The sequence below is a fragment of the Fringilla coelebs genome (genome assembly GCF_963513975.1).
Source record: "Fringilla coelebs genome assembly, chromosome: 28".
In the NCBI taxonomy this organism is placed as follows: Eukaryota; Metazoa; Chordata; class Aves; order Passeriformes; family Fringillidae; genus Fringilla; species Fringilla coelebs.
Genome location: NC_140054.1, coordinates 4,025,845 through 4,049,254, shown reverse-complemented (window position 1 = coordinate 4,049,254; position 23,410 = coordinate 4,025,845). Strand labels below are relative to the sequence as shown.

The 23,410-nt window shown below is 46.6% G+C and overlaps 1 protein-coding gene across 1 annotated transcript; it reads right to left on the bottom strand.

The window, feature by feature from the left end:
• Nucleotides 1–10,679: 10,679 nt before the first annotated feature.
• CLSPN (claspin) lies at nt 10,680–23,109 on the bottom strand (the record flags this gene model as incomplete). Its single annotated transcript, XM_084222506.1, has 25 exons — nt 10,680–10,793; nt 10,986–11,147; nt 11,337–11,419; nt 11,504–11,606; nt 11,888–12,015; nt 12,230–12,351; nt 12,436–12,600; nt 13,157–13,251; nt 13,559–13,640; nt 14,332–14,455; nt 14,649–14,875; nt 14,962–15,122; nt 15,683–15,888; nt 16,285–16,349; nt 16,534–16,736; nt 17,081–17,271; nt 17,681–17,872; nt 18,315–18,859; nt 19,367–19,475; nt 19,720–19,792; nt 19,986–20,075; nt 20,709–20,876; nt 21,164–21,606; nt 22,169–22,298; nt 23,071–23,109. 25 exons carry the CDS (start codon nt 23,107–23,109, stop codon nt 10,680–10,682), a joined length of 4,020 nt encoding a protein of 1,339 aa, XP_084078632.1.
• Between the last annotated feature and the right edge of the window lie 301 nt (nt 23,110–23,410).

Sequence of the window (23,410 nt, the reverse complement as noted above, 5' to 3'; positions counted from 1 at the left end):
GATTTCTCTTGGCCAGGGGAGCCGGGCTCTGCCAGGGAAGCGGGGCTGGCTCCCGCTGACGTTTCCTCTGCGGTTTATCCACAAAAAGGGAATATTGCTGCCGACTCCACCCCTTCCATCCGACCAGGACCCAAAAATCACCATTTCCTCTTGGCCTGTGAATCGCTAATAAACTCCAGACAGAAAGGGCTGATTAGGAAATTGTTTGGGAGATGGAAAGGAAGGGGGAGGGACGCCACAGCCGGTGCCTCTGGGTGGCTTTGCCCCTCGGCGTCACCTCCAGAGCCGCGGGCAGGTCCCTGCCTTGGGGTCCGCAAATCTGCTCCAGCCACGGCCCCAACCCCGTGGGGCTGCGGGCAGAGCTCCCCAGTGCAGGGATTTATTTCTCTGCGAGCGTTCGGGGGTGAAAATCTCCGTGTACATTGAAATAGATATTTTTTATTTGACATTCCAGGGGATCCTCACCGGAGTGTCCCTGGAAGGACTGGTGTCACTAACCGGGAAGGGGATGTGTGACACGTGCTGACCGTCCCCTCCCTCCCTGCCGACGGAACGGCGACGGCCCCAGCACCCCCCGAGTGCTGCACGCCCGCTCTGACACAGAAAGGCTCCACATTTGGACTTCATAACGCAGAAAAAAACGTCAGGATTTTGAAATTTCAGCCTTGGACCCAAATCTGATACATTCCAGAAATGCTTTAATTCATCCCTTTGTCACAACATTCAATAAAAGGTTTCATTTCAGCTGCAGCGCTTTGATTAATAACTGTAACAGATTCTAACCTGAAGGAATCCTCTGATATTGTGTCCATGGAAATTAAATGTTTGATTGCACATAGTCAGGATTTTCTGGTGTGGAAACAGCTCCACTAGAGAACTTTGAACAAGCTCTACTCAAGAAACACTTTGAGTTATTTTTCCTTCACCTATAACAAGTCAAAACATCTGTTAAAAATTCAATCACAGCACAACTGGCTAAAAAAAAAAATAAATTAAAATTTGGGGTGTAAAATGAAACGACTGTCCAGGTTGAAGCCAGGTGGGATGGCTGGGCGTGGGCTCAGCACTGGTGCCCACCTGGCCAGCACAGGCTGCAGGGACCATGGAGGGGTCCCACAGCCCATCCCCTCCTGCCTTGGCATCATCCAGGTGCCACTGTGCTTGTCCCTGTGACCTCCACACCACCAGCACCTGCCACAGCATCCTGGGGATGTTGGTAACTGAGGCAGCAGGAGCCAATTGGCATCCCCACAACAGAAAACTGGAGCAGAAGGTGCCTTTTGGGCTGATGAGGATGTTTCCCATATGCTTGAAATCCTCTGTGCTTTAGTAAAAATGGAAATACTGGGATTTCCATTGTCTGGCTACATTTTCCTTTCTCTTTCTTCCACTTCCATGGCACGGCAAGGGGTTCATATCTCCTTAAGCCGTGGGAGAAGGCAGACGGATGGGAAGGAAGAGGGAAAACCAAAATCCCATAAGAATTTGGGAACAGGAGCACTTTTCCACACGGCTCATGTCTGGCAACCGCTGCTACCAGCCCTGATCCCGGCTGTGCTGTGCCACAGGTGCCCCTGTGCCAGATGGGGAGCAGTGGCACATTTTTGAGGTCAGAAAGCAGAGTTTTCAGCAATTAGAGCAGCATGCCAAGATAAACCCCCGCTTCCTGGCGGAGCCTTTCCCATCAGCCATCATCCCAGCGAGACGGACCCCGGCCAGGGGAGCAGCCCAGCAAATTCTCTCTGCATGGGTGAAATTCCCTCCACTACCGAGGTTATTATCTCCCAACAGGAACCAACAATATCCTTTCATTTAGGCACTAATTCGAACAATGTGCGCCGGCCGGGGGAGGAAGGGCGCTCGCTGCTCCAGAGCCTTTGAAAAATCCAGGCAGGAGCCAAACCAGAGGGAAAATAAAATCCTGGGATGATGTGAATGGCTCAGCAAGGCAGGGCCAGGACCAGAGCAGTGCTGGAAATATGGTGCTGCCAGTGCAGGGCATGGCACAGGGGCATGCAGGGCACCTTTCTGCCAGCTCCTGTCCGGGGAATGTCTTCCTTCAGGGAACCCCATCCATGGGGGTTTGCCCACTGGCAAAGTCACCTCCTTTACTTAACCAGCGTGTTCAGCCTCACAATTCCAATCCCCATTGGGCCGGAGGGTGCAGTGAAAGAATTCCAAACTTCTTGTATCACAAAGCCTCACACAGGGCACCAGGAAAGGCTGAAGTGACTGAGAACTGTGAAGACATCCTCATTTCTGTTTTTCAGGAGCAAACAGGACAAACACAGCAGGGGAAGGGAGCCCCCACCAAGTGGAGCTGTTCCATCACCACTCCAGCTCCCAGGGGCTGGTGGCCATGTCCCATGGGCTGTGCCCACCTTACTCCCTCTGGCTTGTGATGGGACCAGCGTGGTTTGGAATTGCTCCTCAACAGGGAGCAATGCTGGCATGTGTCTGGCAGAAGCAACCCTATTCTCAGTCTCATCCCCACTCTTATCCTATTCTCATCTCCATCTCCATCTCCATCTCCATCTCCATCTCCATCTCCATCTCCATCTCCATCTCCATCTCCATCTCCATCTCCATCTCCAGCCTCCTTCCTGACCTCATCCCCACCTCCATCCCTATCTGAATTCCTACTGGGATGCAGCTTCCCATTCCCACTGACTGTCTCAGTGCTAATCCCTCCTGGGCACACCTCACAGGTGTTTCCAGGGGAATCTGAGGGGATTCTCCCATATTTACTCTTCAGGTGCTGCTGTTATGAATATTTGCTCCCATGTGGGGAGAGCAGGCACACTCCCTGACAGGGATATCAGTTGGAACATCATCTAATTGATTACATGGAAATTGCTGCTGGTGGAAAGGGAAGCCCTTGCCTTGCTCTCGGTGAATTAATTTTGCTTTTACCATTCTTGGCTGTGCTCAATTAATCTTGTTAAAGTGATAAAATTTTAGCTCACACTTCACTCACGGGGTACCAGGGAGGCTCCTGGGGTTGGTTAATCACAGAATAGAATCATGGAATATCCTGAGTTGGAAAGGATCCACAGGGATCATCGAGTCCAACTCCTGGTCCTGAGCAGGACACCCCAACAATCCCACCCTGTGCCTGGGGGTGTTGTCCAAAGGTGTCCAAAGGCTCCCGGAGCTCTGGCAGCGCCCATTCCCCGGGGAGCCTGGGCAGTGCCAGCACCCTCGGGAGGGAAGAACCTTCTGCTGATACCCAAGGCAATTCCTGCAGCGATGACGGGATGAGCTCACCCAGGTGCTCTCAGGGCCACCAGCGCAGCCAGCACACCCGGGGTCCGTGCCAGCCCTGCCCTGCCCTGCCCGGCGGGACCCGGGGCGCTGTCCCCGCCGGAGGCAGCGCGGCCACCGGGATGCGGGATGCTGCTGCGGGAGCCTGGGCTGTCCGCAAAGAGACAAAGAGCGGCGGCCCCGGCAGCTGGCGAGGAGGGACGTAATCCCACAAAAGTCCTGCTCCGGGGGGCTCAGCGGGAGAGGTGAGGGACACGCCGCCGAGCCCCCGCCGCCGCCGCCCCGCTATTGACTGCCTAAACAGTTCTTTGGTGATTACAATGTAAATATAGCTTTTCATGGAGTAAAGGCCTTTTATGGGATCCACACACACTTAACCACTTAACCCCGGCGACAAAAAGAGCAGTGAATGAGCTGTTTAGAGGCTGCTCGTGCAGAAAAGCGGGGTCTGAATAGGATTTGGGGATCTCTGTGTATCAATTGCTATGCTCTGGGGGCCCTCAATGGGGCTTCAGCGTTCGAGCATGTGCCAAAGGGCTCCGTGGGTACGGATGGGGTGTCAAAAAAAAAAAAAAAAAAAAAGGAGAAGAAAAAAAGCAGCTGCTTCTCTTTAATAAAACAATGATTTATTCATAGCAACTTGGGGAACGGGCAGGAGGACACAAGGACGTGCCAAATTGATGCTCATCCTGCTCCGCACTCCCGAGAGGCTGAGGGGATGAGCCCGCCTGGGAAGCAGGAGGTGTGGAAACTCCAGGGGCTGCCCAGGTGGCAGAACCAGGTCCCACTGCAGCCCCAGCCAGGTGATAAGGGCGTCCCTATGGCTCTGCTTCCTCACCCCAGGCATTTTTGGGAGGTATGAGCTGGGGGGTTGGAGACTCCTCTCTGCTCATCCTCTGCCACAAGGGCACCTTTGCAGTTGGTGTCGTGCCCACCCAGGTGTAGCAGTGGGGCCATGCAGGGGCTGACATGAGGCTCAGCCTGACATCCCCCATGCCCAGGATTGAGCATTTTGGGCTGGGAGCAGGGAACAGTGCCCAGGGCAAAAGCCAGGGGTGCAGGTACCCCTGAGCAGCCACTTGTCAGCTGTGCTCAGGAAAGTGGCATCCGAGGGACACTGGTGGGTCCTGTCCCCACCTCGTCGGGCCACAAATGGGATCATACCGAAAATCCCCACAGGCTGATGAGGCACAGACCGAGTCTGGCCCTATTTTTAGGCCTGTGCAGATGGAGGGATGAAAGCAGAGCGGGGGGGCAGGGCAGGAATGGGAATGAAAGACAAACAAACGCCAAGCAGATGTTGGGAGCGGGGCTCTTCCCCTCGCAGGATGTGCGCGTGGCTCCCGGCAACACCGGCTCAGCCAGCCCCGACCCAGAGCTGGGGGACCAGGGCAGAGCAGAGGGCAGTGTCCCCTCCTGGCTGTCCCCAGGGCAGTGGGACATCATCAGCCCCATGCCCTCAGTGGTGGCCCTGGCAAAACTTGTGTGAGGATTTTGCTGTAAGGTCCTCCTGCACTTGGAGTTAAAAACACTCCGTGGTCACTGTGGCACAGCTCCTGGGATGGAGCTGTGGCTTTAGAGAGTGGAGCCAATGCCTGCCCACCAACACCAGCCTCACCAGACTGGGGCCATCACCAGCACCACGATGGGGTTTGGTTTGGCATCTCCAGTTTCCATTCAAGCTGGAGAGCCCAGCAGTGCCACTCGCAGCCTTTCAGCAGTGCCACGGGGACAAATCCCAGCCCTAAGTCTTGAGTTGGGTGCTGGCTGAGGGGTACCAAACCCAGCTCCTCCAGCCCTGTCTTTGCCCCTGCAGGTGTCCAGGGGTCTTTGGCAGCCACGCTGATGCCATCCAATCTTCCTTTCCTTGCTTCCTTTTCCCTCTGCAGGGCAGGGGATGGACAGAGCCCCTGCTGTGGGTCGGGCTGGTTGCACTCACACCTCAGGAGATGTCACCATACCTGGGGTTCACATCATCCCAGCTCTGGAGATCACACACCCTCACCAAGCTGTAGGTGGAGCAAAGGACACCAAAACCAGCCCAGTGCTGCCTGTGAGCTGATCCCAGACGCCTCACTTGGAGATTTGCACTGCCAGCATCCCCCTCACAAAATGGGGACCACACGGGGGGTTAATTGCCTGTTGATTTAATTATCTGCTCACAGCAGGGGCTGGATGGGTTGGCACTGCCTTTGGTTGGAGTGTCTGTGCTGGCAGAGGTGGAGCTGGGATGTGCATCCTGCAAGGGAATGCAGCTGTGGCCACCACAGATGGGGTGGGATGAGATGGGAGACACCTGGAATGCCAAAACCTCTCTGTGGGTCCTTGACTGAGAGGTTGCTGAGAAAGGCTCATTGAGGCACCCCAAAACTGCCATCCAGGGGGCTCAGGGTGTCCCACTGAGCCACAGCAATGTCCCTTTCCAGCACAGTGCCAGCCTGGAGCTGGGGCTGGGGAAAAAGCCAGCCTAAGTGGCAGCTCCTGAATGTCACATTCCCAGGCACAATTAGGCCCCTCTGCCCCATCCAGGCTCACTGAGGAGGAGGAGGAAGAAAGGAAAAAAAGGAAAAACCATTTCTTCTCTAATTTGGTGTTATTTGGGAAGGGTTGATGGTTTCCTTCAGGCTTCATGTAAATTAGGAATGTGGAAATGCCACCTCTGGATCCTGAGCCACAAGAAAGGTGGCATTAGAGCCATTAATTATTCTTCCTGCACAGAAAGGAGTGTCTGTGAAGTGGCAGCTGCAAACTGGGCAGTGCAGGAAGATGCTGCAGGGCTGGCCTGTGTCCCCCTCCAGGTGGGAGCTCAGGGCAGCCACAGAGCCATGCCAGGATGGAGTGGGACCTCCGGGCTCTGTGCAGCATCCCCATGGCAAAGGGGAGGGCTGGGACACCCCAGGTGGCTTTTGGGGTGTGAGGACACACGTGAACGTGCCCCTCAGATGCTGATGCCCCACGGCCACGTGCACAAACTCCATCAAATATTGAAAATCAATGGGCCACTGCAAGGGAAGCAGCACAGAGAGTGTTGCATGAAAACAGCCCTGAGGAGCAGAGAGAAATATTAGCTAAAAATAAAATTAATCTCTTGCAAAGCTGTAAGATTTGCTGATTCCCCCCCACACACACACACCCTGCAATCTTTTATGTCGTTTTCTTTAATTACAGCTGGTTTAGATCTCTGCTGCCTGGAGAAGCAGGGCTGGAGTCAGCCCTAAATTGGGCTTCTGGATGATACAAGAGAAAATAACAACCCCCAAGGACTGAACATCTGTCTGCACAGAGCATGCGTGGCACTGGAATTAATATTAATGACTAATAGTTAATAGAGAATGGAACTTCTGCTTTACAGGTCACCCACTAAACCCTGCAGGTCTCACAGAGCTGTTTTTTCTGTGCCATGAACTTGTCTGGACTCTGCACAACCAGGAGCACCCCTGGCTGCCAGGGGGATGCTCCAGGCTCAGCTCTTGGGAATGCAGCAGCAATCAGGGTGTCCAACCCATTAGCAACAGAGTGCTCTTGCTTTTATTACATTTTTTTTTATTTCTGTATTTCTTGCATTATCTATTCCCTTTCAGCTGTCCATGCTGCTCTCCATCTCCTGTTTATCCTTCTTCAACAAGAAAATTGAAAGTAGAAAAAAAACCAGACACCAAAAAACCATCACCTGCTCTGCTCCAAAACCCAACTAAAATATTTATTTAGGCCCAAAAACCCACCCCAGCCATCCCTGGGGAAGGGAAGCACCAGTCAATGAGCAGAGTGAAAGCCAGGGAGGGTAAATAATTGTGACATGGCTGCTCTGGAAGACACCCCTGTGGGTGCCTGGGGGTCTTTTTGTCCTTTAACCCTCATAATGGGTCTGGGACAACTGATTAGAGGCCCAGGACAGATGAGGTGCAGAGCTCACATGGTGAGTGCTCACCAAACCTGCTCCATGCTGCCTTTTATGTGTCCACTCCAACATAATTTTTCACATGTTGGAAATACAGATGATTTTAGCCTGGGTCCATCTGGTTTCCCAAATAACCTGTCTATTTGATAAATAACATAAATTAAATTAGACAAGACAAACAAATAGTTTTTTTTCTCTCCCCTTTTCAGTCTCTTGGCAAAAAAGGGAAAGAAAACATAATTCAGTGAGTGCCTTGAGCCCTGAGGAGCCGTGCAGCGGCGGGAGCTGGGATTATAAACGTGTCTGCAATGTCAACCTTTACCACACACCTAGGGCTGCTCCTCCCTCTGCTTTTAAGTCCTTATTTTAAAATTCTCCATTATCATTTGGGTCCCCAAGAGCTCATTCTCTCTGCAAACTCAGCAGGTAATGTTGTGTATTAGCAGCACTGCTCTTATCATGTTCCTGTGGTGCAGTCAAGGATCAGGAACTCAGAGCTCGTGGGTTTTGTTCCTCCTGTGCCCTGTGTGGGAAAGGGAAACTGAGGCACAGAGAGGTGTTATTGTTATCAGAGCTACCCAACTCAGATGAAAATGTCAGGCTGCAGCACCAAAGTCACACCAAACATCACCAACCACAACACCCAGCTGTAACTCCTCTGAGTTATCCCAAGGCACACCTAGGGCAGAAAAAAGGGAGAGAAGTGGAAGAAGTGGAATCAGCTCCTCCTCCAGCCCAGGACAGCCCTGCAGACAGCATTCACAGAATCACTGAGGTTGGAAAAGACCTGCAGGATCACTGAGCCCAACCTTTGAGCAGCTTCTGCTGATGCTGAGCTGCAGCAGTGCCAGGATGCAGGAGCCTCACCCCCACCCTGAGCCATTCCCTCCTTCCCAGCCCACTCCTGGCACTTCCAGCAGCAATGGGGAGGATTTTTGTCCCTGTTAGCACAGCAGCCTCACATCCATGCCAGGAGGGGGGAGCTGAATCAATACCTGAAAATGAGAAGGCAAAGCTGAGTTAATGTGCCAGACAGGAGCAGAGGGGCAGCCCTGGAAAAGCTGGAGCCAGGAGCTGGATGGGAGCAGGGCAGGGCTGGGAGCTCAGGTGAGGGTCAGGCCAAGCCCCCAGCTCTGGGACAAGGAGAGCAGCACAAGGCTGAACCCTCCCCTTGATATTCCAGCTCCCACAGAACCTGTCCCTGGTTTTCTCCCATTCCCTGGCATGGAATATTTCTCCCAGGCAAGGAATTTTTAGGGTGCAATGCAGAGCTTCCAGCAGCAACTCACAAACCCTGAATTACTGCAAAGCTGTTGTGGGGGAAATGCAGCCAGAAACCTTCCCCTTCCCTGTATTTCAATTTACAAACTTTTCAGGCTCAATGGTATTTCTCTACCCTTGGCTCTGGAACAAGGGAAATGTATTTTAAAGGGAAAATTCTACAGGGAAAGCAAAATAAAAGCCATAATTATGTCTTAGTAGCATGTGCTGAGGAGAAGCCAGGAAACCACCAGGACCCAGCCAATCCTCTAAAGGTGCTCTTCAAACTACCACTTTCTAATGCAAAAATGTGGCAATTATAGGTCTCTATAAATTTAATCCCTTGCAATGCCAGAGCATGGAAAACTGCAAGAATTTCCCCTGGAGTCAAGACACAGTTTAAGCTTTTATATTTTGCTTTGCCCCTGTGCCAGAGCAAGCACATTCTCTTGCTGCACTCTAGTGGCAGAGCAGGAGCAAAATTCTGGGAAAATGCCCAAATTTGGAATTTGAATGTTTTTATCCAACAAAGCTGGGCTGAATTTGTACAACTTTCATATCAGTGAAACACTGATTAAGAACTAAGTGGGTGTTCAGAAATCTTTCTGTAATTTGGTCCTTCAAGAAAAGTCTGATAACAAAGAAGGAAAGGTCAATCCTATTCCTTAAACCTCCAATCCCAAATCCAGGTACACCAATCATTAGCATTGCTGCACTGAACTGAAACAGACACTTCTTAAGACAAGGATAAAGAAAGTTTTGTCTTGGAACTAAAAAATCCCAAACTATTGAAGCAGGAAAAAACCAAATTCTTCAGGCCAAGAATTTTATGCAAACCCAAGTGGAAGACTTGAGGAGTTGAAAATCCACACTCCAATAAACACAAGGGGTTGTTTTTGTTGTATTCCAATATTATTGCAGCTGTTCCTAGTGAAGGGCTGAGTTGTGGCTACAAAAAAAAAGGCAGCAATGAAAAAACAGACATAGACAGAAATAAAAAAACATGGGGGGAAAAAAACCCCAAGACATGACTGAAATCCTATAAATTAATTCTAACTGCCTCCAAAATTAAAACCATGTTTTATTGTAAAGTTGCACTTCAATTAGTACCATAATTCTTTATAACATACTGTACAATAAAATATTTTACACACAGCACACCAGGCATGTGCTCAAGATGTTACAAAATTTACAGCTCAGACATTTCTCCAACGGTGTCAGCACCTCAGGTATGTGAGATCCAGTCCCAGAGAGGTTCAGTTTTAGATCAGGACCCTGTGGCACCATTATCTGCTCTCCAACACCTTCAGCTTGTGATGAGAAACATCAGGAATGCTGGACACTCTGCCTCATGTTTCTCTCACACTGTTTAGAGGAGTTGTGAGTGACAACTCTTTATAAATTCCCTCATTCTAGAGCAGCCCTTCCCTTACTGGCTGCTCAGCAATGGATGGTTTCTCTTGGATGAGTGCAGCTTCCATCAAAACAACAGAATGGATGGTTAAAAACAGCCTCAAGTTGGGCAAACCAAAGCAACCCCAGCAACTTCCCCCAGCAATGCAAATACACCCCCCCAGACCTTTTCCTCTCCCACACGTTACTCACATTCTTCCCTCTCCACACACACATCCATCTGCAAGTTTAAGGACATCAACAGTAATAAAAACTTGGAAAGAAACCCTTCTCATATTGCCTCAGAAGAGGCTAGAACCTTTTCCACAAAGTAAACATTTCAAGGATAAATTAGAGCTTCTTAAAAGGAGAAGCTTAATAAATGCTCAACATTAAAGAAAATTAGACACTGGAGGGAGCCACAGCTAAAACTTTGTGCTGCAAGTGTAAACAAGTGTCCTGCCATGGCCAACACTGCTTCATTCTCTCCCAGAGCTGTAGAAATTCCTCCTTTATTGTGCTTTCAGCTACCTGAGGTATTTCCTTCTCACAGCAATGGCATTTCCAGGTGGAACTGATACCTCTGCAGCACCTGTGAGGACAGCCCACAGCAGTGGAAGTTTCCTTAATGCTTGGGAAAGATCAAGTCAGCATTTCATTCCAAACCAGGAATGGATTTTGTGCTCCCATTTGCCACAGAGGACTGAGGAAAAAAAACAAAGCACAAAACCACTGCCTGGGAATTACTGGAACTTATGAATGAGGTGGCAACCATTTCTTTCTTTGCCTGGTGATTTCTGGCAGATTGGCAAAATAAACTGCAGCTGGCAAAGAGGAGACAATCTCTGGCTCCAAACAGGAATATTCAGCTCTCCAAGTACTGGAAAATGCTTCTGCTTTGACTGCTTTCCTCTGAGCTTTCCACCCTGGGCCGCTTTGCTGCTGATGTTATCACTGCAGAAGGGCCTCTCTTCTTCACCTAAGGGCAGGCAAATACATGAAAATATACAACATGTCCATTAAAAAGTTTAAATTTTGAGTTATTACAGAAATATTCCCTGTGTGCTCTCATGCCAAGTATTTAAGACAGCAGTGCTCTTAACTGCTTGGCAGATTTCAGTGCCTGTATATTCAGATAATAACTGGCAGCACCTGCTACCCAAATCCTTACCTGAGGTTTTGATTTCTCCTTTGCCTCTTCACTCTTCTCTGGTGAAAGTGTATGAAAGACAAAATTTCTTGAATTTCGAGGGGCATTTGGATTAAGATCTGACATTGCTGCCAGCTTCTGAAGGACAGCTTTAGGTCTGTTCAAGAGTGACCCATTTTTTATCTGAAAGGCAAAGAAAAGCTGCATTAAACCACTCTCAGGAAACAAGTCAAGTTGCTGAGTAAGTTACTCTTCAGAGAAAATCTACTCTCCACTCACACATTACAGCAACACAGATCTGGAGTCCCCAGGATTTAGGGGCAGCTGACTTGGCTGAGTTGGGAAATGTCATTTTTGAGGACTGGCACCCACCTGGATGTCACTGGCAGGTCTGAAGGCTTCAAATGGGTTCCTGGGTAACAAAGCTGAGCCTTGTGCCACCACTGCTGGGCTGGCTGCCAGAGACATGGGGGAAAGATCAGTTTTTGAACAATTTCCCTCTCTTTTTTTCTTGTCACTTCAGTAAAAATCAAACTCACCTTTCTTCTGCAGGGACTTGACAGTCACTTTTTTTGCCAGCTTCATGAATTCACTGTCTCCACCAATTTCTTCCTCCTCCTCCTGCTCTTTATTTTTTTCCTTCTGTAGCAGAGAGAAGACAATTGAAAAAATTCATATTACAAATGCACATTTCATTCAGTATTTTAAGTAATTTTCTTTATGTAAATTAATTTTTATCTACTTTCTACTGTGAGAGGTTATTGCAATTTCTTAGCTATTTCATCATCCTTGTTCTATTAATGAAACCATGACATTCAGCTGAGAAATCTGACCTAATACTGAAGTTTAACTTGAGGAATAAACAATTTCACATCCAGCAATGATAGAGAGACTGAGCAAGCCCTTCTAGCAGCTCACCCTACCTGCTCACGGAGCCACTGCTCCCGCTCGAATCGCTCCTTCCTCCACTTCACTTCTGTCTCATCAAACTCTTCATTCTCCTCCTCATTATCTGAATCTCTCTGAAACAAGTCCATCTGTGAAGCAAAATCTAGGTAACAAAACGAGACAGTCAGCTATCAATTTTGAGACAAAAAAACCCCAAAACCAATCAAACAAACAAGGCAAAAAACCCCAGAATCACTTCCCCCACTAATTTATTCCTGAAATACTTTCTTGAGGACCACAAAGTGCTACTTCACACACACACACAAGCTCTGTTTTCAATCCTTCTCCCCCTCTATGAACTCTGGATGATGGGTCACCTATGTTTTTCCATCTGAACCTCCTGGTCCTGCCTGGGCCATCGCTGTGCAGGTCCCCATCCAGCAGGTACCTCTCCTGGTAGAGGCGGAGCTGGCGTTTGTCATCGTCCAGCATGGCCTTCCTGCCAGCACAGGAGACAGGGACAGGTTAGCCCAGCTTAGCCAGGGCCTCACACACCCAAAGATCAACTGAGAATGGCACTGACATGTGGAATTTCTGTATTTGGTTTCCTAATTCTGCATCGTTTGGGAGCTCCTCGTCGATAATCTCTTCTTCGTATTCGTTCAGGTCTTCACCATCATACTCATCCTCGCTCCCCACATCGCTCCCCGACAGCTCTGCCTCCTCTTCCATGAAATCTTGCAGTTTTCTAGGAAAAAAAGGTCAAAATAGTTCAATTTGGGAGCAAAACAGCATCACACAAATCTTCTGAAAGCAAGATTTATCTTTTGACATAAAATGAACACATTTCCTAAGGATGTATCCCAATTTCTCATGTAATTTTTGGAAACACCAAGCTTTGAGTTCTTGCACATTTACACACATAGCCTGGCATCATGCACCACCCCAAACCATTGTCATCCACCAGATTCCAAAGATGATGGCAATAACTGTCAACTCTGGGTTTTTCTTGCTAGAACAAGTAAGACCTTAAGACATAAGGAATGACAACAATATTCTTGCATCCCTTTTTATGGTTAAAAAAAAAGTTGCACTGCTTTTATTGTGGCTTTTTGATTTCCATATATAATGGAAATCATCTATAACCCACAAGTGACACAGTTAAATTCATGTAACATGATAGCTCCAAAGTAAAAAACCAGACCATATAAACATCTGCTAGAGAGGGAATAATTCCAAACTAAACTTCTAGTGCTATTACTATTCTACACTGTCTGGTAATTAAGATTTTTTAAAATAATTACAGTTTTTTCTTTGAGGCTGGTCTATGTCTCAGCAGTTCTTCTTCATCATCAGTCATTTCTGCTTCTTCAGCAGCACTATCTTCACCTTTTTCATCCTGTCAAAGAGAAAGTTTTCAGAAATAAGTAATTTATGAGAGTGGATTGCTTTGTAACAATGGATTTGTCTGTTCTTCAGTTAGCAAGACACTAAAACATCAGGCATATTTCAGAGGATTTGCCTTTTTCACTGCACCATTATATTAAAGAGATCTTTAACATAATCCAAAGTTTGCTCTGAAAAATGTTTCAGTAGCTTGTTAGGGAAGTTGTGGTACTTTGCATTGATGGATATATTAAAAACCCAGAAAGATAAATGGAATTATCCATTTTATCAAGCAGCTGCCTGGCCCCATCATTTCACACCTCTTCACTTGCACAGGCCTCATCATCTGTTAAAAGCTGAAAACCACCAAGTTCTTCTTGTTCCTCCTCTTCTTCCTCTTCCCTAGGGAAAACATAAATGGGAGAAAGGCATTTTCATTTTACCTCCAGTAAATCAAGACAAAATTTCAACAGCAACCTCAGCTGCTATCAAGCAATTCCCTGGGGTGCTCAGAGCTCCAACCTGCCAGCAGCATTTAGCTATAAATGCCTCAAATCCCCATTTGAGTTGATGTTTTAAGACTTCAGGTCTTCACATGCAGAAACCATGGGACAAGCACTAATTTTTCCAATTGTTTTCCTCCTCTCTCAAATTCCTCTTGAATCCCCTTAACATTCCCACTTATTAAGCCTCACAATCCTTTTGTCAGGCAGCCATACACTTTCCAATTTAGTCAATAAAAAACTCCAAGTATCCAACTTTTACATTTGGTTATGCCAGCTTGGCAACAGCCCAGAAGAGACTCCAAAAAGTCCCACTTTTAATCATCTTTTCTCAGTTTAATGGAAGTTCTTCACTGTTTCTTTCACTGTCAGTGTAAGACAAAGGATTTCCCTTCACAGTAGCTGTGGGAAACAGTTCATGCTGCCAATTAGAGGGTAATTGCTGAGCAATTTGCAATATTCCTCCCCTTCACCTCCAAAACAAAAGCACGCTTTCACTGACAGCAAATTGATGTTAAACAAGTAAACACTTCTGAGAGTGAAACAAGACAGTTACCAGAATTAACTTCTGTAAATTTTAGGAGAGCAATGCTAACCTGTCTGTGGGAGGAAAGGAGCCTGAGCAGAGCTCCAGAGCCTCTGCCATTGGATCTTCTATGTCACTGTCTTTTTCTGCCTTGGAAGACACTGAAGAAGCCCATGTTGGAGAACCTGCTACAGGAAGAAATAAGATTCAACTTATTTCTGCTCTTAAAGTGGGAGAGAACACCCCAGAAATAAAACTGCATATGCTCCCAACAAAGACAGAACTCCACATGTGGCATCAGCGCCCAGACTTGAAGTCACCTCAGCTAAAAATTTCTAAATCAAATAACCAGCAAAGCTGAAAAGAGAATTCAGGACATACTCTGAGACACGAATTTCCCTGAACAAAGATTGAGCAGCTCCTCCATGTTCTGCTTTTTGGTGCTGCTGGTGTTTGGCACATGCTCAGCTTGGCTGCTGAACTGTCCAGAACACAGGTCCAGTAACTCATCCATGTTGGCATCCATGGCATTCTCATCCATGCTAGCCAGTGGCAGCTGATGCTTTGAGGACTGGTATTTGTTCCTGTGTTGTCCAACATTCAAGAACCTGAAAGAAAGGCTGTAGTTAGAAAAATCTTGCTGGTTTGTACATCCTATTACTGTTAAACACCATCCTTTACACCCATCACTCACCCATCAGCATCGAGCAGCTGGCTTTGAGTGTCATCTTCCAGGGAAAACTGAAACCTTGACTCCCCAGCCCCTGGAAATAAACTCTTGGGCTCAGGAGAGGCATTATAGAGGTCCTGGGAATCTTCTATGGGAAGAGAAGGCTCAGAGGTCTTTCCTGAGCTCTAGTCAAGGGAATAGAAAAATATAGAAGTTGTTTAGCATGCTTAATTTTTAATTAAGGGGCACTGGAACAGATTGCCCAGAGAAACTGTGGCTGCCCCATCCCTGAAGGTGCTCCTGGCCAGGTTGGATGGGGCTTGGAGCAGCCTGGGACAGTGGAAGGTGTCCCTGACAGGGGATGGGATGAGATGAGCTTTGAGATTCCTTCCAGCCCAAACCATGCAGGAGTCAAATTATGTCCATGTTGCTCCACCCCACCACAGGAGTTCACTGACATCAGATGCTGTGAAGCCCATTTAAAAATTCTTAAAAACCGTATTTACGATGCACATATTTTAGATATAAAATCCAGATTATAGCATCATTTCTTTAATGCTTTAGAATAAAAGTTTTATAATGTTATTTTTGTCCATTCCAATGTGGACACAAACCCAAGGGGCAGTCTGCTCTTCTGAAATCTTACAGATTTGTCTGGGTTGATTCTTTTGACCATCAGGATAAAATACACTTATTTACATCCCACTGTGTTAGTATAAGACACGACCAGGGCTGAGAATCTCACCTTGGAAGCAGAGCTGATAAAACTTGTTTTGAAGAACCCTGGGGAGGGTGACCTGAACCCCCCTGCTGCAGGGAAGAAGCTCCCTCCCCTCGAGGCCTGCTTGTTACAGGGCTGGTAGGATGGGATCATGGAGCCAATGAACTCAAAGCTGCTGTTGTGGCTGTTCTCCTTTGGCAGTGCTGGTAGAGAAAATGAATCATCATCCTCTGGAAATAAAAAAAATATAGTGTTTAACTTTTTGTGTGTGCGTAATCCAGCAAAACCTCAATATAATATTTTGCAACACTGACACCTTGCTAAAAATTCATTCTGTGGTCATGTTGGATTTCCTTCTTCTCACAGGAAGCATATTACATGTTTTTACTTATCTTATTGACTTCTGACATTTCATATTTCTTCCAATATTATTTTGAACAGTATTTTTCCCTCTAGTCTTTTGAAGCCCACCAATCTAAACTTTTAAAATCATACTGTATAACTATATACTGGTGATGAAACAACAGAAATACTGAATAGCAATCTTAAATACAAACTTACACATATGCTAAGTTAAAAAAAAAAACAAACCCAAACAATTATCTAGGGCAATAATTCTACTTTACCTAACTTGGTGGGTCCTTTGTCTACAGTTTCTTCCATTTCCAGTTTTTCATCAGGAAGAGAATATCTGCAATTCATAAAAGGTATTTGCTAATAAATTTAGAATTTAAATTTATTTAATTGCAAATTGCAAAAAAACCCCAAGAGAACACAAATATGCTTATAAAAGGTGTTTTATATTAAAAAAATCTGCACATGCTGATCAAATTTACAATTTCTCAGTCACCACTTTTAAGGCTTGGATTGTTTACCCCATTTTTGAGGAGCTGTCCTTGAAAAGCATCAATGTAGACTCTGTTGAAGGATGTTTTAGAACAGAATCACCATGCTCAGATTTCTCCAGCTTTTCTCCATCAACTGATTCATTGTCAGTTTCTTTATCACCATCTTCAGTGTGTTTCTCTTCTGTATCTTCATTATCTTCCTCTGCTTCATCAAGGAGAAATTCTGAATTCTAAAAAACATCCCCAAAACACAGCAGAGATAATTATTACTGTCATGGCAAACCCTACCCCAGGTGAGGCATGTGAGCTGTTTGGCAATGGAGCCATAAGGACTTATAAAAAGGGAAAGGGGCATCAAAACCTTTTAAACACTTTTGTTTGGTTTTATAGTGTTTAGACAAAGAATTCAAGGTTAGACAAGCCATATGAATATGCCAAGTATAGATTTTTTTTAGCTTCTAAGAAGAATTCTGAGCAATTCCCCTTTCAGTAGTGTACAAAAGTCCCATTCCACAGGGGAGAGGAAGCAGAACAGAGATGCTGATGAGGTTATGGAAAAATGCTGCATACAGACCTCATGATCACCTTCTTCTTCTTCTTCTTCTTCCTCCTCAGACTCATCTGTCATCTCCTCCTCCTCCTCCTCCTCCTCCAGCATCTCCTCATTGTCCAGCTTGAAGAGCGCGTGCCGCTTCTGCCGCTCCTCGGTCCTGCGCAGCTTCATGGCCTCCTGGAGCTTGGCCTTCAGGGCCTGCAGCTTTTCACCTGCACAGGAAAAGATTCAGGGAAGGGTTTGGGTTGGAAGAGATCTTAAAGTTCACCCCTTTCCACCACTGCCATGGGCAGGGCCACCCTCTACCACACCAGGTTGCTCCAAGCCCCATCCAGCCTGGGCTTGGACACTTCCAGGGATGGGGGAGCCCCAACTTCTCATGGAAGCAGGAAAAAATCTAAGGAACCAGTACAAAAATCTGACTGAGGCTGTCCTATACTGACCACTGCTATTTCAGTGGTCTATCAATAATTTTTTTATCAGAACAGGGGGAACATACCCAGTAATCTTACAGAAGAAGATCCCTTCACCTTTTGTAGGGCAGCATTGAGAAACACAGCATGAGAGGAAAACAAAACTGTTTTCCAAGTCAATCCCTGCATCTTCTTCTCCCCCACCAACCTGGCTTTTTGTGGATTGTTTCCTCCAGGCTCTCTGCAGCCAAAACTGCTGGCACCACATCTGCTCTCAGCTCCTCTTTCCCATCAGATGTTGTTTCCTTACGGATAATGTTCATATTTATGGCCCGTTCCCCTTTGGATTTTGATGTCTGGAGAGTGTGCTTCAAGAAACGTGCTTTCAGGGCTTCTAGTTCTTGAAATACATATTAATTAAATCAATGTGATAGCATGTAAAAGCACTGATTGTTAGAAGAGTAAGGCTTGAGCATTTCTTGCCCCCAAAGTTTAGTTTAAGGCTAAGTTTAAAAAAGGATAGTATAAAAGCTAATACTCAATACTAAAATATTTGCAAAACCATTCTATTCAACTAATAATAAAACACCACAGAATATTTATGCTGCAGCTTGTATTTAATTGATATTAGCTAATATTAAATTATCTTACCATTGACTACAAGACCTCAATTCACTTCCAGCCCAACCTCCCATCCACCAGGTAATTCTAAATTTCTGTTAACATATCTCAAAGAATCCACACAAGTAAGTGAATGTGCCTGACTGTTCTATCACCTAAACATTTCTGAGTTTTCCAGCCAAGCTCAGATCAACACTGCTTAGGACTACAACTTGTGATACCTTTATTTGAATCAGCTTCATCCAGGTTTATGAAGGATTCATTGTCAGAGCAGATTCTGGGCTGGATGGACAGGTCAATTCCCAGTTCACGAAGTTTATCCAGCTTGGATTTCCTCACTTTTTCAGGCTGTGCCACCAGCCCAGGCCCCACTTGTTGAGTGTTTGTTTCACCTTGTACATCTGGTGCTGTTTCTCCTCTTTCCATGAGGGCATCTCCAGATGCTGGAGGAATTTCACTCTCCTTTTGCTCATCACAGTCAGTGCTCAGGCAGATGGAGAGCTGCAGTTCCTTTGTGTTATCATCAGTTACAGTCTCTAGAACTGCATGAGAATCCTCCCTGTCCTGCTCAGCACAGTCCTCTGGCAAGTTCTTCCCTTCAGCAGCAAGAGGCTCAGTCACAGAAGCATCAACATCTCTGCCCAGGTTCATTTCTGGCTCAGCAGCTGTTGATTGATCACCTTCCATTGGCCCATCTTTGCAATCCTTGCTCAAGCTCCCAATGGCTGCAGATTCTTCATTTAGGGGCAGCTGGTATTTAGAGGACCTAAAAGTGGCAGAAACAAACCACCCATGGTTAGTGTGAAAGGGAGATAAGGCTGAGGACAAACTGAAAGGAATAAACCATTTCCTAATTATTGTCATTAATGTGTAGGAAGAGATGAAGGACACAAATCTGGAAAACTTAATGAGAACTTAAGGAAGTGTAAAGCTTTGTACTCGTTACAGTATCAGAGTATGAAATTCCTGAGGGATTTTGTGACAACTGTAGCTTCAGTATTTTACTAGACATTACTTAGAGAAGCAACAGTCCAAGTAAAATATTGGGGTTCAGCCTAAATCCCATCAGCAAGTTCCTTCATATGAGTTACTCCTGGCCCTGATCACTTTAACATTACGACTCTGTCAGGAGAACAGCATTGCCTGATGTTAGCAACGACATTCTCCTAATTTCCTATTTTTATGGATTTAAAGTTTGGTTATCCTCCAAATAAAAGCTAGAGATGCTTAAAGTTTAGGAAAGAAATTGGATGAGGAAGGTTTAAGTCCTTACTTCAGCAGGGCCATGGCATTTCCTTGACATGCTGGTCGAGGTCTGCTCTTGAAGAAGTCATGAACACTTTTGGCCTCAGGCACGTGATATGGGAGAGACACAGATGATTCTGCCAGAGAAAAACAGTGAGAGAAGATTTAAAACATCATCTGAGCCCTTTATTTGATAACAAGAATCTTTATTTTCATTGGCTACAAAAATACCTTCAGTAAAAATGGTCTTGCACCCTTCAACTCTCAGTAAGTCACATTAGGTCAAAGAAGGCTCCAACCTTCTGAATAAATTCTTCCAATTTCTCCTCTGAATTTCTGAACAGTTCATACCCAATTACATATAGAGAATTTAAGTTTTACCTCTAAGAAGTCGTTGGGTCTCACTGTGCAGCTGTTTAATGGCTTCTTTACTCAACCGTGCTGCTTTCCGCTCCTTAAGGGGAGAAAAGAAAGGCTTCTGAAGTCAGGGAACAAAACATGGGGCTCTTTCTCTGCTTCTTAAATAGCTTATTTTTCCCTTTCAAACAGCAAGGAGTCAGAATAAAGCATCCAGTTAAAAAAAAAACCAAAACCACACTGAGCACACAAAACCATTTTAGTCACGACAAACAAGATGAAGACTTCACCTTCCTTTTTGGCTCCTTTAATACAGGCTCCTCATTCTCCTCATCAAATACATGTTTGTAGCCTTCACTGTCAGGAAAATGTTCTTTGTTCTATGGGGCATGAGAAGAAATGAAATTATTTCTATAAGAAGAAATTCAATGATTTCTATCAATACACTGGCACTACCAAGGGCAAACATATCACAAATGACTGTACAGAGCTGCCACTGGTCAGCAAAGCCAGCAAGTGGCTCAAAAACCAGCACAGACCCCACACAAAGGCAGATTCCAAAGCTCCTACTCCAGAATTATCTTTTTAACCTGCCAGGACGACATCCCCCCATCTTTAAAAACAAATCCAGAAGGTTCTCCTCTCTTCTGCCACAGCACAACTCCACCATGGTCAAAGAGAGTTTTAGAATCTGTTCAGGTACAAATTCCTGCTAAATCCAGTAACCATAGAATGATTTGGGTTGCAAAAGACCTCAAAGCTCATCCCATTCCAGCCCCTGCCATGGGCAGGGACATCTTCCACCATCCCAGGGTGATCCAACCCCAGTGTCCAACCTGGACTTGGGCACTTCCAGGGATGCAGGGGCAGCCACAGCTCCTCTGGGCACCCTGTGCCAGGGCCTGCCTACCCCCACAGGGAAATTCCTTCCCAATATCTCATCTAAACCTATTTTCTATCAGTTTCAAAGAGAGTACCTTTACAATAATTTTTGTATCACAGCCAACTGTTACCTTGTATTGTTTCATTTTGTTTTTCACAGCTGCTCGTATGGATTCTAGGGACTCTTCATCCTCAAGGGGTTGATCATCCTCTTCTTCCAAGCCATTATCAAAGAGGTCCTTGTCATCCAGAAGACATCCACTGTCATTGAAGGGAAGCCTCTCACCACCATCCACCTGCTTCCAGAAGAATAAATTATTTGTGGTTCCTTTCAGTAGGTCCTTTTGGTTCTTTGACATTAATTTCAAATGGCATTCAATCATCAGGTGTTAGGTTTTGTACTTCCTCAAACTGCAAATTTAATGGAATTTAATTGAAATGAACCTGCAGATTTTATATGTTGTGGATCCCAAACCTGCTCAGGAATGTGGACACAACACCGAAGCTTTGCAACAGAATAACCACAAGCAATAATAAATTTAACTTAGTTGAGAAATTATCTGAGGTTTTGTGCCAAGACACCCACCTCTGCCACAGGCTTCTTCTCTTTCCTCAGCTGTTTAATTGACTCCATTATTTTCTCCTTCTCCTTTCTCCTTCTGGATTTTGCTCCAGCTTCTTTTGCTGGCTCCTCTTCAACGTTGTGTTTATGTTTATGCTTTCTGTACTTTTTCCCAGATTTTGGGGGTCTCTCCTCTCCCAGCTCACCCTCAGGCAAGGCAGAGCTCCTGCCTGTCTCCAGGTTTTCAGCAGTGTCACTGTCATCACTGTCCAGCAGAGCTGGGAGGATCCGATGGGATTTCTTCTTTTCAGCAGCAATGTTCTCCTTTTCCACCCCATTTTCCTTGTCTCCACCCAAAGCATCTTCCTGCACAGGTGAGCCTCCATCCTCCTCCTCTTCACTCTCGCTGTCCTCAAGCACCTTCTGGTTTTTTGCTTTTTTACGCACAAAAATTTCTTCTTCTGAATCTGGCAAAACACATGAAAATAAAAAAGTTAATTAACACCAAATTAATTAACAAACAACCAAATTTACAGCCATTAAATCTGACATATGTCACCATCCACAGAAAATGAGCTTCTCAGGGAAGCATGAAAAATCTTTCATGCTTCAAACTCGACTCTCCAAAATCCACCTCTCCCCAGAGAGCAGCATTTAATTAACCCAAATTGATGTTAAAGACTTTTAACCTTTAAAAAAAAAGGCAAAGCTGAAAACCCTTCACTGAGAGCATCTTGCCTTGAAATAGTAACAAAAATCACACTACATAGATTAAACAAAACGGGGAAAAAAGTGAATAAGTAATTAGTAATAAGTAAAAAAATAATAAGTAATTAAACACATCCCATTCAGTCTTTTTCTTTCTGTAGCTCATAAAACACTCCTCAGAAATTTAAAGATGCCTGCCCACATTCTGAGCAACAACAAGAATTTGGATTCCTACAGGTCAAGCAGTGAATCTCCTAAAAGGTATTTATGAAACAAAAAATGTAGTGTTGGAAAAAAACAATTCATGGGAATGTTACAGACCTCTGTCCTCGAGGGATGCTGTGCTCTTGCCAAGGGGCCCTGGGGATGCTGTCTCACAGCTGCCCTGGCCACTGTCAGAGTCGCTGTCCAGGGCCTTCTGCAAGTCTGGGTTCAAATCCGCCAGTGGAAGCTACAAAGCAAAATTTGATTTTTCTTAATGGGGTAAATATTTCTTCATGGGGTAACATATTGTTTATGTAGTCCTGACTGCTGGCATCCAAATTCATTCCAAAACCTTGGCTAAGCCCTCACACACAATGGAATCCACATGCAGTCTCCTTATATTCTAACTATCGATGTTACTATTCACAGATTTAGCAATATTTTTAATTATTATTGGTATTTACCATATTTATCAATACAAATGGCTATTCACATACAGGTTAGTATATGTGCGAGTTTGCACAGCAAAAGCACAGCATTGACATTGGCTGATGTGATCGTATTCAGACCAGACGACTTTTACTCGTTATTTTATTATTTATTAGTTTTATTCCGAGCCGGCACCGCGGGCCCAGCAGCCCTCCCGGCATGCACCGCGCCAACGGAGACCGGCTGAGCGCGGCCTTCCCGGCGTGCCCCGCGGCCGGCAGGGCGGGCACGGGGCATGATGGGAGCTGTAGTTTGCCAGGAGGGGCGAGCCCAGTGAAGGCGCGGGACCGCCCGCGATCAAGGGCGGCGAGCAGCGGTGGCCGGTGGCTACTGGCTCTGCCACCGGCACTACTACCTGAACGGGCGCCGTACCGGAACGGTTACCGGAACCGCCACCTCCCTCCCTGTCCCTCCCGGGCCTTCGACCTCGTCACAGCCCGAGGAGCCGCAAGGCCTCGGGCAGCCGCGAGCCGCCTCCGCCGCCAGCAGCCAGCCGGTCATGCTGAACGGAGGGGAGCGGCAGGACTCACCTCACCGGAACCCTCCGTTGTTACCGGTACTGCCGCCATGACCCGCCCGCGCTCCCGCCGCCCGGGGACCGCTTCGAGCCTTCGCGCGCTGCTCTAGCCCCGCCCCAGCCCGGAATCACCCAATGGCTGCTCAGATCAGCGCCGTGAGCCCCGCCCCTGACCGCCTTGCTGGGCGAGGTTCCCCGACGCCACGCCCCCATGTGTGGACCAATCGCGGCTCCCGCTGTCAGGCCGCCCGCGCGCTCTATTGCGCCGCCTGGCGGTGGGGGCGCTCCGCGCGCCCGGGCTGAGGCGGGACCGTGAGGGGACCCGAGGGGATGTGAGGGACCGTGAGGGGCCG